Consider the following 16,958-nt stretch of genomic DNA (forward strand, 5'->3'; position numbering starts at 1 on the left):
CCCCAACACCGATCCACTATTGAGTTTGTGGGAGGTGAGCAAACACGCAAAGAACCTTGCTAGGCTGTCTATGAATGGGCTGGACGATGGCTCCAGCACACCCAGCCCTGCTGCTTGGAATCGTCTGCCTGAGTCTGGTGATGGTGATCTGCAGCGCAGGTGAGGGGGCACTAGCTCTGCCTAATATCTCTAGCACTAGCCCTGGCCTCTATGCTAACAATAGACCTACCCTCTATCTCAAACACTAGCCCTGCTCTCTATCTCAAACACTAGCCCTGCCCTCAATCCCCATTTCTAACACTAACCCTAACCTCTATCTCTAACACTATCCCTGCCCTATATCTATAAAACTAGCCCTTGCCTAGATTTCTAACTCTAGCCTTGCGTTGAATCTCTAACATTAGCCCTGTCTTCCATCTCCAGATCTAACAATAACAATGCACTCTATCTCTATCACTAGCCCTGCCCTATATCTATAACACTAGACCTAGCTTCGATCTCTAACACTAGCCCTGAAGTCAAACTCAATTGCTAACAATAACCCTCCTTTCAATCTCTAACACTAGCCGTACCCACCATCTATATCATTAGACCTAACATTTATCTCTAACACTAACACTGCGCTGTATCTCTAACACTAGTTCTGCCATCTATCTATTTATAACAATAACTAGCGGGAAGAACCCAGCGTTGTCCGGGTGATGAATATATTTCAAAACTTGTCTTAAAAAACGTATAAATACATACACAGACAGTAAGTTATTGTGAAATCCCGGCGGGCCGTTTTTCCATTTCTCCATCAGCAAAAATCTTAAGAGGCTTGCAGAAGTTCAAAAAGGTGTAGAAAGTGGGGGTAAATAGTTGATATGAAAGTTTTCCCAAAAATGTGCCCTCCCCCTCCCCCGCTTAAAAAAGATTCTAGCCCCCGCGGAAGGTTGATATATAGGTACACACCCAACAGACAACAGAAACGAGTGCTGCACTATCGCTCAGACTAACCCTGCCCTCTATTTCGAACACTCGCCCTACCCTACATCTCTAACACTAGCCCTACCCTCTATCTCTAACACTATCCCTACCTTCTATCTGTAACACTAGCCCTAGGATCGATCTCTATCACTAGCCCTGCCCTCAATCTCAAACTCTAATACTAGCCCTGCCCTGTGTCTCTAACACTAACCCTGCCCTTTATCTCTAACAGTAGACCTGCCTTTTATCTGTAACAATAGACCTACCCTCGATCCCTAACACTAGCCCTGCGCTGTATATTTAACACTATTCCTGCTGTCAGTCTCAATTTCTAACACTAGGCCTATTCTTTATCTTTAACAAAAAAGCTGCCCTCAAATTCTGAAACGTGTCCTGCCCTCTATGGCTCAGACAAACCCTGCCCTCTATCTCTAATACTAGCCCTGCCCTCTATCTATTAGACTAGCCCTGCCCTATGTCTCTAACTCTAGCCTTAGCCTATCCCTCTAACACTAGCCCTGCTCCATATGTCTAACATTAGACCTACCATCTATCTCTAACACAAGCCCTGCCCTTTATCTAAAACAATGGCCCTGCTTTTATCTCTTACACAAGCCCTTGCCTCAATCTCTAACACTAGCCCTGCACTGTATATTTAACACTATTCCTGCTGTCAGTCTCAATTTCTAACACTAGGCCTATTCTTTATCTTTAACAAAAAAGCTGCCCTCAAATTCTGAAACGTGTCCTGCCCTCTATGGCTCAGACAAACCCTGCCCTCTATCTCTAATACTAGCCCTGCCCTCTATCTATTAGACTAGCCCTGCCCTATGTCTCTAACTCTAGCCTTAGCCTATCCCTCTAACACTAGCCCTGCTCCATATGTCTAACATTAGACCTACCATCTATCTCTAACACAAGCCCTGCCCTTTATCTAAAACAATGGCCCTGCTTTTATCTCTTACACAAGCCCTTGCCTCAATCTCTAACACTAGCCCTGCACTGTATATTTAACACTATCCCTGCTGTCAGTCTCAATTTCTAACACTTGGCCTATTCTTTATCTTAAAAAAAAAGCTGCCCTCAAACTCTGAAACGTGTCCTGCCCTCTATGGCTCAGACAAACCCTGCCCTCTATCTCTAATACTAGCCCTGCCCTCTATCTATAACACTAGCCCTGCCCTATGTCTCTAACTGTAGCCTTAGCCTATCACTCTAACACTAGCCCTGCTCCATATGTCTAACATTAGACCTACCACCTATCTCTAACACAAGCCCTGCCCTTTATCTCAAACAATGGCCCTGCTTTCATCTCTTACACAAGCCCTTGCCTCAACCTCTAACACTAGCCCTGTCCTGCATCTATAACACTAGCCCTACCCGCAATCCCCATCTCTAAAACTAGCCGAGCATTGTGTCTCTATCATTAGCCAGCCATCAATCTCCATTTATAGCAGTAACAATGCCCTCTATCTCTAACACTAACCCTGATTTGTATCTCTAACACATTATTATGCTCTTTCTCCAACATTAGACCGAGCCTTGATCGCTAATACTCGCCCTGTGCTTTATCTCTAACACTAGCCCTACCCTCTATCTCTAACACTATCCCTACCCTCTATCTCTAACACCAGCCCTACCCTCTATCTCTAATACTAGCCCTACCATCTATCTCTAACACTAGCCCCACACTATATCTCTAACAGTAGCCCTACCCTCTATCTCTAACACTAGCCCTACCCTCTATCTCTAACACTAGCCCTACCCTCTATCTCTAACACTATCCATACCCTCTATCTCTAACTCTAGCACTACCCTATATCTCTAACTCTAGCCCTACCCTCTATCTCTAACACTATCCCTACCCTCTATCTCTAACACCAGCCCTACCCTCTATCTCTAACACTAGCCCTACCCTCTATCTCTAACACTAGCCCCACACTATATCTATAACACTAGCCCCACACTCTATCTCTAACACTAGCCCTACCTTCTATCTCTAACTCTAGCCCTACCCTCTATCTCTAACACCAGCCCTACCCTCTATCTCTAACACTAGCCCTACCCTCTATCTCTAACAGTAGCCCCACACTATATCTCTAACACTAGCCCCACACTCTATCTCTAACACTAGCCCCACACTCTATCTCTAACACTAGCCCTACCTTCTATCTCTAACTCTAGCCCTACCCTCTATCTCTAACACCAGCCCTACCCTCTATCTCTAACACTAGCCCTACCCTCTATCTCTAACAGTAGCCCCACACTATATCTCTAACACTAGCCCCACACTCTATCTCTAACACTAGCCCTACCCTCTATCTCTAACACTATCCCTACCCTCTATCTCTAACTCTAGCCCTACCCTATATCTCTAACTCTAGCCCTACCCTCTATCTCTAACTCTTGCCCTACCCTCTATCTCTAACACCAGCCCTACCCTCTATCTCTAACACTAGCCCTAACCTCTATCTCTAACAGTAGCCCCATACTATATCTCTAACACTAGCCCCACACTCTATCTCTAACACTAGCCCTACCCTCTATCTCTAACTCTAGCCCTACCCTCTATCTCTAACACTAGCCCTACCCTATATCGCTAACACTAGCCCTGCCATCCATCTTTATCTTAACAAAAGCCCTGCCCTGTACATCTATTACTAGCCCTACCCTATATCTTTAACACTGTGAGAATGGGACGCGACGGAACTATGGGTCTCCGATTTCATCAAGACACTTCAAGGTCAAGCCACAGATTGCACGGAGACACTACAATCATTACCAGGCATAGCCACAGATTGCCGCGAGACACTACAAGGCATAGCCAAAGATTACAGCGAGACATTACAAGGCACAGTCACAGATTGCAGCGAGACACTACAAGCACTAGCAGCGAGACACTACAAGCACAAGCACACTAGCCCTACCTTCTATCTCTAACTCTAGCCCTACCCTCTATCTCTAACACCAGCCCTACCCTCTATCTCTAACACTAGCCATAACCTCTATCTCTAACAGTAGCCCCACACTATATCTCTAACACTAGCCCCACACTCTATCTCTAACACTAGCCCTACCCTCTATCTCTAACTCTAGCCCTACCCTCTATCTCTAACACTAGCCCTACCCTATATCGCTAACACTAGCCCTGCCATCCATCTTTATCTTAACAAAAGCCCTGCCCTGTACATCTATTACTAGCCCTACCCTATATCTTTAACACTGTGAGAATGGGACGCGACGGAACTATGGGTCTCCGATTTCATCAAGACACTTCAAGGTCAAGCCACAGATTGCACGGAGACACTACAATCATTACCAGGCATAGCCACAGATTGCCGCGAGACACTACAAGGCATAGCCAAAGATTACAGCGAGACATTACAAGGCACAGTCACAGATTGCAGCGAGACACTACAAGCACTAAAAAGAATAGCCACAGATTGCCGCGATACACTACATTGCATAACCACAGATTGCAGCCATACACTACAAGGCATAGGCACAGATTGCCGCGATACACTACAAGGAATAGCCAAAGATTGCAGTGAGACGCTTCAAGCCATAGCGACAGATTGCTACGAGACACTACAAGGCATAGCCATAGATTAAAGCATCACACTACAAGGTAGAGCCACAGATTACAGCAAGACACTACAAGGCATAGCCACAGATCACAGCGAGACACTGCAAGGCATAGCCACGTATTACAGCAAGACATTACAAGCCATAGCGACAGATTGCCACGAGACACTACAAGGCATAGCCACAAATTGCAGCAAGACACTACAAGACAGAGCCACGTATTACAGCAATACACTACAAGGCATAGCCACAGATCACAGCGAGACACTGCAAGGCATAGCCACAGATTACAGCGAGACACTACAAGCGTGACGCTGGGTTGCGTGAAGGTTGAGATGGAGGCACGGGCACATGAGATATCGCCTGAAGCCACGTGGAAGCCCGACCTCGCCTGGTAAAAGCTTGGGAAAGGGCATCTTATGCGGTGTTGCAGGGAGCATAGTCATGGGTTTGGACAAGTCTGCTGAGCCTGGAGTTGCCAATGATTGATAGGCGGTAATAAGGTGGTCAAATATTTTTGAGTCAGAGAGAGAAACACAGACACAGGAGCAGGTTGAAAAACATTGTTGTTGTTATGCAGGTGGGCACACATGCGCCATGCCTTGGGAACTTATGAAATACTTAAAAAATGTTATCTGATCGTTTAGGGCAGAGAGCTATTGGTGATATTTCAGTCTTCAGGTGAATTGGTTAACTGCTCGGGGTGTTTTACAAATGTCAACAGGTGTTCGCTCAGAACATGATTTCAGAGGAGGTTCATTGTTTAGTGACGCCATCACTCGTGACTTGTTAAGAGCCTTTATTCAGACACAGCACTTACAATGCCCAGGGCTGGGTCTTGAGAACGTCCCATCTTGCCGAGTCCCTCTCTGGAAGCTTCTATCACCCCACTCCCTTCGGCCAATCCTGACCCATCCCTACCAACGTTTCTCAACCATCCTTCTACAGTCGACCCTTGCTTCCTGCCTTTTTACCTTTCAAATATTTCCTCTAATGCCTTTAAATCTTGCCTCCAGACCAATCTCTGTGAAGGTCTCTCTACACCAATGGGAGGCCTTGACCTACCTCCTGATTGTTTGTCTGACCGTACACTTGTGTCAGATAAGCGGTCTGTTTTCTTGGTCATTTCAATTGTAAAGGTACAGCACTGGTTATTGATGACATTTTACATTTAAGTTTTCAGGAAGAGAGTCATGGAGCTGAGTTTTCAGTTAGATTTTTCGATACAGGAAGTGTATCATTGGATCTCCAGGGTTACAGGCGGAGCGGTACAGGAAGCATATCGACGGTTTTCCATTGTAATCAACCACTATAATCATATTTACAATTATATAATTGCTCGATAGTGTCTTGGAAAAAGGTGCTATATATTTAAATCGATATAAGATTGACATCCTCATTGACACGGTTCTCCTGCAAAGATAGAGTTCACCTCTCCGGTACTCACGATCAGTGGCGTCGATGGAGGCAGCTCCACACTGCACTGCTTCAATTCAAGTCCCACGGTGCAACCGCGACGCGTGACGTGGTACAAGAACTACCCGGACGAGAAGCTCGCCTCGTGGGACAGGGCAGGAGGCGTGGTGTACCCCCCTCACAGAGGGAAGCTCTGGCACTTCCTCCTGGGAGTTGAGGGAATGAAGTGGAGCCTGGAGCTGAATACCACGCGGCATGAAGACGCTGGCCTGTATGCTTGCGATGCGGAGTTGGAGGACGGACGGGAGGAGGTCACGGTAGTGCGTCTGAGCGTCATGCACGGTGACTCCCATAACGTGAAAATTTGTCACTAGTATGCTGCACCAAGACAAGACAAAGATCTCCCGTATAGCTATTAATATACTTTAGGGGAAAGTGCTGTTAGCGAGTACCTATGAAGGCTGGCACGGCACATGAGGGGGTGGGTGGCCAGCGGCACACCCTCCCGCCTTTGCCTCCGCAGTGGCGATGTTGACACACCACACCAGGTAATCGTTTGAGGCTGAGTAGAGCTATCGGAGGCCCAGGATCAGTTCAGATAATCGCTATCACTAGTGTTGGTGGCCATGAGTGGTAATCGAACTAGGGTTGCCGGCTTCAAAGCGCAGCGTAGTGCTAACTGCTGAACCACTCCTACCACCGTTTTTCACCACCACCATTAACATAATCATCATCATCATCACCCATATCTCTACTGGTACCAAAAAAATCTACATGACCACGACGAGATTGACACACAGACTCGAAAGATAGAGCAGGTGTCAGGGTTGGGATTGAACCCACGACCTCCTGTATACCAGGCAAGGGAGTTAGCATATCGCCACCCAGGTACCCCCATTTATTATGACCTCACAGGGACATCATTGTAGATACGAACAATTCGTAATTTATATATTTCGAGGTACGCTTTTACGAGCAACATTACAATTTAATTTCGCTTAGTTTGGGTTAAAGCATGTAGTAGGTACAATATCAGGCGATGTTTAACTATATCCCTGCCCCACCCGACAGAGGCAGTCAAATCAAGTAATCACGTGGATAATTGTGTAGATTGGTTTGGTTTGATACCAAAACTACCAGAACGTTGAATGCAAGCAAAATGTTGACAATTTTACACAAAACATCATCCAAAATCATTGGGCGTTAGCAAGAACACTCATCTCGTAAACAAGAGATTGTTCTACAATAAATTGGTGATAAAAATGTGCACCATATCATTTGCAAGGTATACAGTAGAAGGAAAAGAAATATGTGGACAGAGATGAAGATGGTGAAACATTTTCATCATTGAACCTGGGAGGGACAGCGTTAAGTTGACGTTTAAGCCAAGTTTAAATTTGCAAAATAAGCAGTTTTTTTATTGATTTGGTTGTCCCACCTGATGACGATTGCTTGTGTTGCGATCAAAACGTCGTGATCTATTATTTTTCTACCTACGTGACTTTATCGAAAGAACCAAATAGAAAGTGGAGTAAGTTTAATCGTTACAGTCATGAAAATTCAATCACCTTAAGATGTGAATGTGAATCGTTGTCTCTTTGCATGTTGCAGCTTGCCGGATCGTCTTGACAAATGAAGAGATACCGAAAACGTTGGGTGACTCCGTTCTGTTTTCGGCTCACATAACCACACCTCCGAAATGCACACTCAAGACCATCATGTGGACCAAGGCCTCATACATTGACAGAGCCAAATGGACGTCATATAAGGTCCAGATCGCATCATTCAACAGCTCGACGCATGTGCACTCGCACTACAGGGGGAGAGCCTGGATCTATGGTGACAACTCCTCCAACTTCTCACTCTCCATTGAAGCGCTCACAGCAGATGACGCTGGATACTACAAAGTTACAGCCGTGTGGGACTCGGACGATGGGGAACTGCGATCTGAGAGCCAACAGTTCCTAGCTGTTCATGAAGGTAACGAGATGGCCTTGGACCTGAGTACCTGCAGTCCCGTCTGGCCCCCCAGACATCTGGTAGATACATATCTTGTGCATCTCAGGCCAGGGTCTGCTAGCTCAACCTATATTTTTTTCACTCTATACTGGGCGGTAGTAGCAGCTTGTCGATTGTAGTGCCTAAGATCTGAAACTCACTTCTGCCGGCCTCTCAGATTGGCTCCGAGCACTGAACAGTTCAGGAAACTCTGCAATACATTTTTCTTCCTTTTAGGTTTTCCTTGAGCATGACCTCTCCTTTTGATATTTGTATGTCTGCCTTGATTGTATAGGTAGGACTAGCTTCGTTTACTTTATACTGTAAAGTATTGTGATGCCCTCTTTAGTGGGGGCGAGTTCTTACTAAAAAAATAAATTGAATTAATGAATGGAAATCACTCAGTCATGATAGCAGCCCAACGAAGTGGCTTATGTGGCCATTTTTAGCAGCAGCCAAATACTATAAGCACGTGACCATTGATTCTAAAACCGGAGAACCCAGATAAAATTCTACACGACCACCACGGGGGAGAGAGACAGTCAAAACTCCAAATATACAGCAGGCATCGTCAAGATCTGGATCAAAACCACGACTTCCTGCATACCAGGAGAAGTAGATAACATCTCATAGCCGCCGTGGCGCCCATTACAATTGCCTTTTAGGATAGCCCTGCCACATTTTCACAGTGCCTAGACACCCGTATACCCAAGCCGTTTCTGTTTGTCCAGATAAGAGGGGCCTGAATGGGTGCGGCACAGGCTGGAGAAGAGATGGGCTGATGCGATATGGGAGGATGTGGAGCTGAGTGGACATGCCGACAACTGGTACTAGCGTTCTCAAGATCGGCCTCTATGGAGGAGGCTCATGAAGGACGCTGCTGGGCAGTTGAAGGCAGTTGCCCTCCAGCAACAACGGAGGGCAGAGGAGCGATGCTCAAAACAATGAGCGATGCACCGAGCAGCTAAAATGCAGCAAGGTGGCACAGTCGGAGGTACAGCTGGTCATCTCAATCACCCGACCCAAGACGCCTCGGTCTGTTCCGATACCTCCTGTCAGCGAGCCTTTGACACTTCACGTGGCCTCAAAGTGCACCTGTCCTGGCATAGGCGGCGTGGTGATATCACCGTCACAAAGTGGTGAATGGCGGGTATTGGTATTGGTGTACCCGTGTGTGTGTGTGTACCCGTGTGTGTGTGTGCCTATGTGTGTGTTTTACCTCTTTGTCTCTCTGTGCTCCCTCGCAGGCTGTGAGGTTTACACCCCGCGAGATTCACTTCGCTGCACTCCTGGGGAGACGGTGACGCTCCCGTGCCAGGCGTACTCTCCGCTCTGTGCGCTCGACACGATCACATGGTTCAAGGTCACCTCAGAGAAACTGCCAATTGTGAGAAGCATGAAGACCGGAAATAACCACACGGAAGCCGGGTACAAGGGCAGGGTCCACCTGGCCGCCTTGGGAGCACACGACGCCTCCCTGATCCTCACCGACGTCACGCTCAACGACAGTGGAATCTACGAGTGCCAACATCGATGGGGACACGAGAACAAAATCCATTCCAGCAAAGCGACCGTGACGCTTGCGGTCCAACACGAGTTGATGCCGAAGCCCCGGGGTAAGGACGATTCTTGAGAGTGAGTTTCACGGTGTTGGCCATGGGTGGGGGAGAGGTACAACGTCGTCAAAACAGACTCAGGCTACCGACCCAGCCACGTGAGTTTGATTCCAGGTGGCGGGCTAACATCAGTGGTGAGCGATGTCTGAATCTGCCCGAGTGTGCCCCTCCTCTCCTGCATGAAGTGTAGTCAAACTATAATCACTAAACTATTTTTTTTATTTCATCACGCAAGGCTGAGTGCCATAAGACGTTCGTGTCTTATCTTTACCTCCAGGTTTTGCAGGCCCTCCTCACAGTGTCACCTCCAGGTGGACTGCTGTCCAGTAAGGTCTTCTGGCTGGTCGGTTTGATGTTGCACTTTTCATGGCTAACTTTTAACTGGTCCTTGCAGCGCTTTTTCTGGGCACCTGCAGAGCGATTTCCATGGCGTAGTTGGCCATATACAATTTTCTTGGGAAGCCATTGCCCTGGCATTCGTGTGACATGTCCGAGCCAGAAAATGTGACGCTGGGTGATGATTTTTTCCATGTCTTGGCAGTTCATTCTTTCCAGTATTTCCAGTGTGTGTTACACTGTCTTGCCACCTGACTCCAAGGATGCGTTGTAGACATTTGATGTGAAAGGCTGTATCGTTTTAGTGCCGGCTGTTTGTTGTCTTTGCCTCGCAGTCATAGAGGAGGGTTTGGAGGCATACCTGCCTTGTAGCTATCCGTTTTTGTTCTAAAGTTCAGGTCATTGTTTTGAAAGAACCGCTTTCTCAGGAGGCTGAGACTTTTTGCAGGTGGTGTTTGACTTCATTATCGGTGGAGAAGCTGTTTGAGAGGATGCTTCCCGGGTTTTTTTCAGTTTCAGTTTTCAGTTTCATTTATTTGGTATAGCCCTGTGAGCCATTCGGTTCTTGAATCGGGTGCAACCGCAACAAACAAAAAACAAAAACACGAACAAGAAAACATCTTAAAGTGACCGTGCAAACAGAAAATCCAGGAAAAAACAGCAAAATATTTAAAAGATGGAGCTGTGGAGAGCTCATTTCCAGTGATGGTAAAAATGGGGGGGGGTCAGGAGGAGCACTGGTGATCCATTGACAGATGACTTCAGTCTTTTGTGTGTTCCCATCCTCCAGGAGGCATTAACAGCAGCTGAGGGTAGCTTGCAGGTCCTCTGGTGTGTGCGCTACAAGACAAACTTTGTCTTTGTGCTACAAGGGCACAGTCATCCGCATTCTGTAACTCCAGGATGTGGTCAGATGTTACCTTTGTTTTTTGCTTGGGGCGTTCTGATATTAAAAAAGGTTTCCATCCTATTTGAAGTAAACTGTTACACCACTCTGGCCTTTTAAGTTTTTTGCGCAGCAGTGATGTAACAGAGAGAAGGAAGATGTTTAAAAGAACTGGTGCAAGCACACAGCTTTTTCGCACCCCTGTGCAGACCTTGAAAGGCTGGGTTTTCTATTCCTCCAATGGTCACACGAGCCATCATTCTGTGGAACTGTTGTAGGATGTTAAAGAACTTGGGCAGGCAACCGTACTTGTAGATGACTTCCAAAAGCAGTTCTCTGTTGACCATGTCGAAGGCCTTGGACAGATCCACAAAGGCCATGAAGAGTGTTTGTGATGCTCTCTGAAAGTTCCTGCAGCTGCCTGCTGGTGAAAATATCATCCACAGAGCTACAATTCTTATGAAAGCCACACTAGGATCCTGGCAGGAGGTACTCCGAGGTGTTGTTGTTTAATCTGCAGAGCATCACTTTTGCATGGACCTTCCCTGCAACTGAGAGCAGCAAGATGCCCCTGCTGTTGCCGTGGACAAATTTGTTGCCTTTATTTTTTAAGAATGTCACAATGTTTGCATTCTTACATTTTCGGAGGATTGTCTCTTACTCTTTCGTTCTATTCGGTAAAGTCACGTAGGTAAAAAATAAAACAACAAAAAATCACGACGTTTCGGCCACAACACAAGTGGTCTTCATCAGGTGAAGGGACCGTACTGTCACCAGGACAGCGTTGGAGTGAAGACAGTAAAGCCCAGGTCGTGTCCTATAAGCTGTGTGGGAGGAAGCACAACGCTTTGACAAAGGAATCAGCATAAAATGACCGTAAAGCACGTAGAGTACCGGCACGGGGGGGGGGGGGGGGGGGGAGGGGAGTTTACAAATGTTGGTGTGAAGGGAAATAAGCTGCTGTGAAAGTTTAGTATATCACTATACCATTGAAAATTAGTTTAATGTTTGGTATGATTTAGAACATCTTTCCAATGATTGCTTAATTTGAAACCATCTTCTCGGTTGAAATTGTGTCTGTGTTTGTAAATCTGAATTGCCTCGTGGATAAATCTCTGAGGAAAACCCGTAGGTTTGCAAAGGACCTTGGTATCGGAGAAAACTATATCGTGATCACCCACAGCGTTATAACAGTGGTCATCTACGGCAGAGGAATTCGTTCTGCCGTGTTTCAAATCTGATTTGTGCTTGTGAATTCGGTCAGAGACATGTCGTTTCATCTCCCAGATATAGCAATCACCACAGGTGCAGCTCAATTTGTAAACCCCGGGGTACTGTAAGTAAGGAATGACATCCTTCACGGATGGGATCAGGTCACGGATTTTGTGTACTGTATTGAACCGGACCAGGATCTTGTGTCTGTTTAGAATTTTGGAGATCTTTTTAGTAACGCCTGCTATATATGGTAGTGTGATGGTTTTGATCGGAGTATCAAGTGGTTGTTTCTGTATGGATGGAGAAACAGCTTGGCGGATGATACGGTCAGAGTATCTGTTTTTCTTGAGGGCCAGATGTACATATTTGGTGCTTTCTACTGTTGTATCCGATGGTTTGAGCTGCTGCCTCATACAGATTGGTGCTGAGCGAGATCCACTTTTTTCAGCTGTACCCTCAGCACAAATAAGAGATTTCGCGTTGGCCAATTTTCTGCTGACGAATGATGTAGGTTGTTTCTAGCATCATCGCTCTTGAGCCCAGCACAGTGGAGTTTCTACTTAGTGGATCTTCGAGGGCAGATGGCAGGGCGTACTTCCATGCGCATTTTGGCAACAATCATGCGATGGTCCATCCTGTGCTCGGCTCCTCTCATTGCGTGTGCGTATGTCAGACTTCTTAGGTGTCATTTCGTCTCGCTATTATGTAGTCTATTGAGTGTCAATGTTTGGACCTTGGATGCATCCCGGATGTCTTGTAATGATATTTCTGTTTAAAAAGTGTTTTTGTAATTATCAGATCACGCTCGGCACAGAGGCTTAAGAGCATTATGCCGTTGACATTTCTGACACCGTGCTTCCCAATCACTCCCTTCCAGGTGATGGTGTTCTTCCCCACTCCGGCATTAAAATCCCCCATTAGGATGATTTTGTCAAGGCGGTGTCAAGTGCCTGGTAAAAACTGTTTTAAACACTGGTAGTGTCTGGAGCATATCCACTTAGTAGTGTGGCATGTTGTTTCTTTGCCAAGGGGATACGGATCAACATAAGGCTCTCACTTATGCCAAGAGATGATTCTGTGAGATTCGTCAGGAGGGTATGCTTCAAAGCAAATCCCACTCAATGTAAGTGCTGTCGTCCAGGGGGATATCATCTCTAACAAAAAATATAACCCTCTCAAACTTCATTAAATGACCCCCTCGCCAAGCAGCCTGGTCTCACTTGAAGCTGTGATGTCAATATTGTAGCACTTCAGTTCAGCAGCTACAAGCGCGGTTCCATGCTGTGGGGCCTGTAAATTCCTTGGGTGGCGTCCAGTAATGTTTTTAAATTTCACGTCGCAAATCTTAGGGATGTAGTTTTGTTGTGCTTATTTCGGCCACTAATTGGAATGTCCCAATAGGGGCAGTAACATAAGCAGGAGTTTCTGAGTAGGCAATGGTTGGGCCGCCTTTTCGACGCCCTGTCCCATGTAGGGTGAGCAATGCGACTCATAAATAGGGCTGCGCAGTCGTACAGGGATCTGCCAGGATCAGCTGCCACTCATCCCAGCTGCTGACGAGCAGGGGTCGGGCTAGGAGCTCCCAGAGCATTATTTTTTGCTTCAATCACCAAGCTACCCATCGCCGTCAGACTTTTAAAGTTTTAACTTGGGATTCGCCCTTTGGAGAAGATTCCTGCGCAAGGAGAATGTTTTCGAGTGGTGTTGTCCCAGCACAACATTCTTCACTGTGAGGAGGTTTGCTCTAATGGCAAGAGGACATTTAGGACAACCAGAAGCCTTCACACAGCTGCAGGAGGCTACAGGAGCTCCAGACTATTGGAGGACCGCCAATAGCACGCTGCCAGCATTTTGTTTTCTCTCAGGGTGTGCTCCCCTAGACTTTTTCTTCCCAGACTTATCCACAGGGCGTGTCCACTCAGAGTGGGCCTGCGCATCAAACCTCTGGGGACCACTGCAGCTCCGAGATTCCCTGCTGATTAGACTGAGGTCATGAGGACACCCAGTTACCGTGTGTAACCACGACGAGGCTCGGCATGAGTCTTTGTGAAGGAGAGGCTGTGTACTGGCAAGGGAGGACTTATGCACGAGGCAGCTTCCCTGTTCACCACAGGGGCTAGCCAGCAGCAGCAGGTTTGCTGATGCACGGTCTACAAATGTGTAACCCATCTGAAGAGATTACCACAACATTTCCTGAAGCAACATCGCCAACCAGTCGCCACGCCATTAGGCTCACAGGCATGTGGCACTCGATTTATGAACCAGCTCTCGATGGGGATCCCATTAGAGAGCTGGTAGGAAAAACGCCTGTGGAGCATTGTAAATAATTATGCTCTTTGAGAGGTCATGCCCAAGGATGTTGAGGTCCTTGATGTAGTTTACTGGTACGCACAGGCCACGCTCTCTGAATAGCCAGTGCCTCTCACTGATGTCTTGGCTGGATACAAAATATTGGGCAGTTTGTCAGCATACACTTTTTTAAGATTCAGTAAAGAGAATAATCTCAATGTTTTCACATCCTCTCCAAAACTCTCAAGAGTAGTATGGATGCAGGCAAATGTACACCGGGCAGTTGACATACTTAAATATAACAGGGAATATGAGTGCTGCGTCTTCTTGATGAATGAGGCTGCAATGCACCAGGGTTTCACCTAGGTCGAGGACGAGCAAGTACTCTGGGGTGCTGCGCGTCTTGAGTGGGAGCGCCGGCTTATGGGCCAGCTATGTCTCAGGCAGGAGAGGCAGGTTTTTTATTAAGGCGTTTGGGTCGAACACCACCCAGTCCTCGTCGTAGCACGTCTCGGCATGCATGGCGGCAGGAACCATGTATGAGCTCTCGGGTGGCATTTTTGGCCGGCTCTTCGTCCTCTGTCTTGCTGTGTAAACAATTGGGAAACTGGTGATGAACGGTCCCCAGCAGGTGTGTCCTTGGTTGGGACTCAGCATCTGTGGATTCTTCCATTTTGTTTGATTTAATTTCCTCCATCAATATCTTCGTGCTGCGTTTTCTCCTCGTGAAACCTGACCTGGTGGCAAAAGTTATCAAATCCTCTTGATTATTTTTATTTCCTCTGCCCTTCCTCTTCCATTGCATCTTCAATTCCCCCTGAACAGTACTAGCCCTCACGGCTTTCCTCGTCGTGCAAACCTGGTGACGTTGCCATGTAAATGCCCAGTGGTCCGAGTAGACCCCCGGTTGAAACCCACTGTGGCTTTGTGTCACAGTAAACATAGAAAAATTAGTTGCACCGGAAACACATGAGGTCTGATTCATACAGAACACCTTGACAACACATGAGTCTGACCATGCATTTAACAGGATGCAAACATAATCTTAACCCGTGTTGACAAACTCGAGTACAGAGGTATCCACTCAATGTTTTCCCAAAGTCAATTAAAGAGATCAGGTTAATGTGTGCGAGAACCGTGAGATCAACTCGTTTTCTGTTACCATATCCTTCGCTCGTTACTAGGCAGCGCTGTGCATCTTAATCGAAATTCATAATTTACCGGACACAGTTCTTATTTCGTATGGATTCATAGCAGCGGATTAAAGATGTGATGTTTAGATGTTGTTGTCCACTCAATTGTCTGTTCAGAAGCAGAGACGGAAGCAGTGGCAGCGGAGAGTTTGAGGCTGGTCGATATTTTGGGATTGGTGGCCGCACACTTGCAGGCCGCCAAATCGTTGATTCGCCATTTGTGGCCGCATCGGCCACATTTGCCCCCGGTCCTGATTCGGTTGATGGTCGATCATTGGCGACGTGGAAGGTTGAAACCGGGGAGGTTCGACGGTAGGGACACCCCAGTACGAGATATTGAGTTTTGATGTCGACCGCAGTCCGAACTCTCACTTCCATCTGTCGCTTTTATTTGTATTTGCGGCTACTGCTGCTGCTGCTGTTGTGATCTAGAAGGAATGTGTGGGCAGGATTTTAGGCATGAACAGGTGGCGTTGGGTTTATGTCTCCGACGTATCAGAAGGTTCTGAGGGGTTTACGAGAATGTGTTTGGCACTCCCGGACGGTCGCTATTTCACTACGATGTGGGGGTGAGCACTGGAAGCCACTGGGAGTCATCGGACACAGGGGTATGCACGCTTCAACATCCGCAGGCACTGCCCGCTGCTTCACGAGCAGAGCAACCTGAATGGTGTCCTGACCGCGGCGGGATTCGTCACGTCTGTGCCGTTGTAGAAATGACGACAAAGGTGTTGTCGTGTCACGTGACCTCCGGCGCTGCTGCTGCTGCTGCTCACGTCACGTCGGCGATGATGCAGGAGGTGGTGGTGGTGGTGGCAGTGGTGGTGGCAGCGGCGGTGGTGATCGTCCTCCTCATTTTCCATTTCACACGTGAGTGAAACAGTGGTCGATGTCATGAAAAGATGGGGGTGGGAGGGGAGGGGTTGGGAGGAGGGGGGAGGAGGAGGGTAGGGGGAGGTGGGGAGTTGTGGGATGAGGAGGGGATAGATAAACTAAACTAAACTGTTTTTATTTCACAAGGTGTAAGGCCCCCAACTGAGCTATGGAGTCGCTCTTTTTTCAAAGCAACCTGGCCATCACAAATATGATAACTGCGCAACAAATTGGGCTTATTATGATCACCATCATCATCACGTGGGGATGTATAACAGTAGCCAAATACTCTGAACGCGTGACGTTGATTTTTAATGTGGAGGGGGAAAAACGGAGGCCCAGGAAACAAATACACGGGACCACGTGGGAGAGAAAGAGACAATACAAACTTCAAATTTACAGCAGCAGGCATCGTCAGGGTCGAACACACGACTGTCTGTATACCCAGGGAGGTAGTTAACATCTCCTAGCCACCATAGTGTTAGGTCGGGATCACACCCACGACCTCCTGTATACCAGGCAAGGTAGTTAACATCTCCCAGCCACCGTTGCGTTAGTGTCGGGATCGACCCCACGGTATCG

General features: G+C 47.2%; 1 protein-coding gene across 1 annotated transcript; it reads left to right on the plus strand.

Moving 5' to 3' along the window:
• The first annotated feature begins 7,566 nt into the window (after positions 1 to 7,566).
• On the plus strand, positions 7,567 to 10,021 carry LOC142907034 (hyaluronan and proteoglycan link protein 1-like). Its single transcript, XM_076055963.1, has 2 exons — positions 7,567 to 7,950; positions 9,216 to 10,021. The coding sequence occupies exons 1-2, from the start codon at positions 7,689 to 7,691 to the stop codon at positions 9,599 to 9,601; spliced, it is 648 nt and encodes a 215-aa protein (XP_075912078.1). The 5' UTR covers positions 7,567 to 7,688; the 3' UTR covers positions 9,602 to 10,021.
• The last annotated feature ends 6,937 nt before the right edge of the window (positions 10,022 to 16,958 follow it).

Source organism: Petromyzon marinus, chromosome 73, assembly GCF_048934315.1.
Source record: "Petromyzon marinus isolate PM22_M1 ecotype Great Lakes invasive population chromosome 73, UKy_Petmar_22M1.pri1.0, whole genome shotgun sequence".
NCBI lineage: Eukaryota > Metazoa > Chordata > Hyperoartia > Petromyzontiformes > Petromyzontidae > Petromyzon > Petromyzon marinus.

Coding starts and splice junctions, on each gene's coding strand:
- LOC142907034 (XM_076055963.1), top strand. CDS start 7,689: ATGTGGACCAAGGCCTCATACATTGACAGAGCCAAATGGACGTCATAT. Junction 7,951..9,215: donor GTTCCTAGCTGTTCATGAAG/GTAACGAGATGG, acceptor GCTCCCTCGCAG/GCTGTGAGGTTTACACCCCG.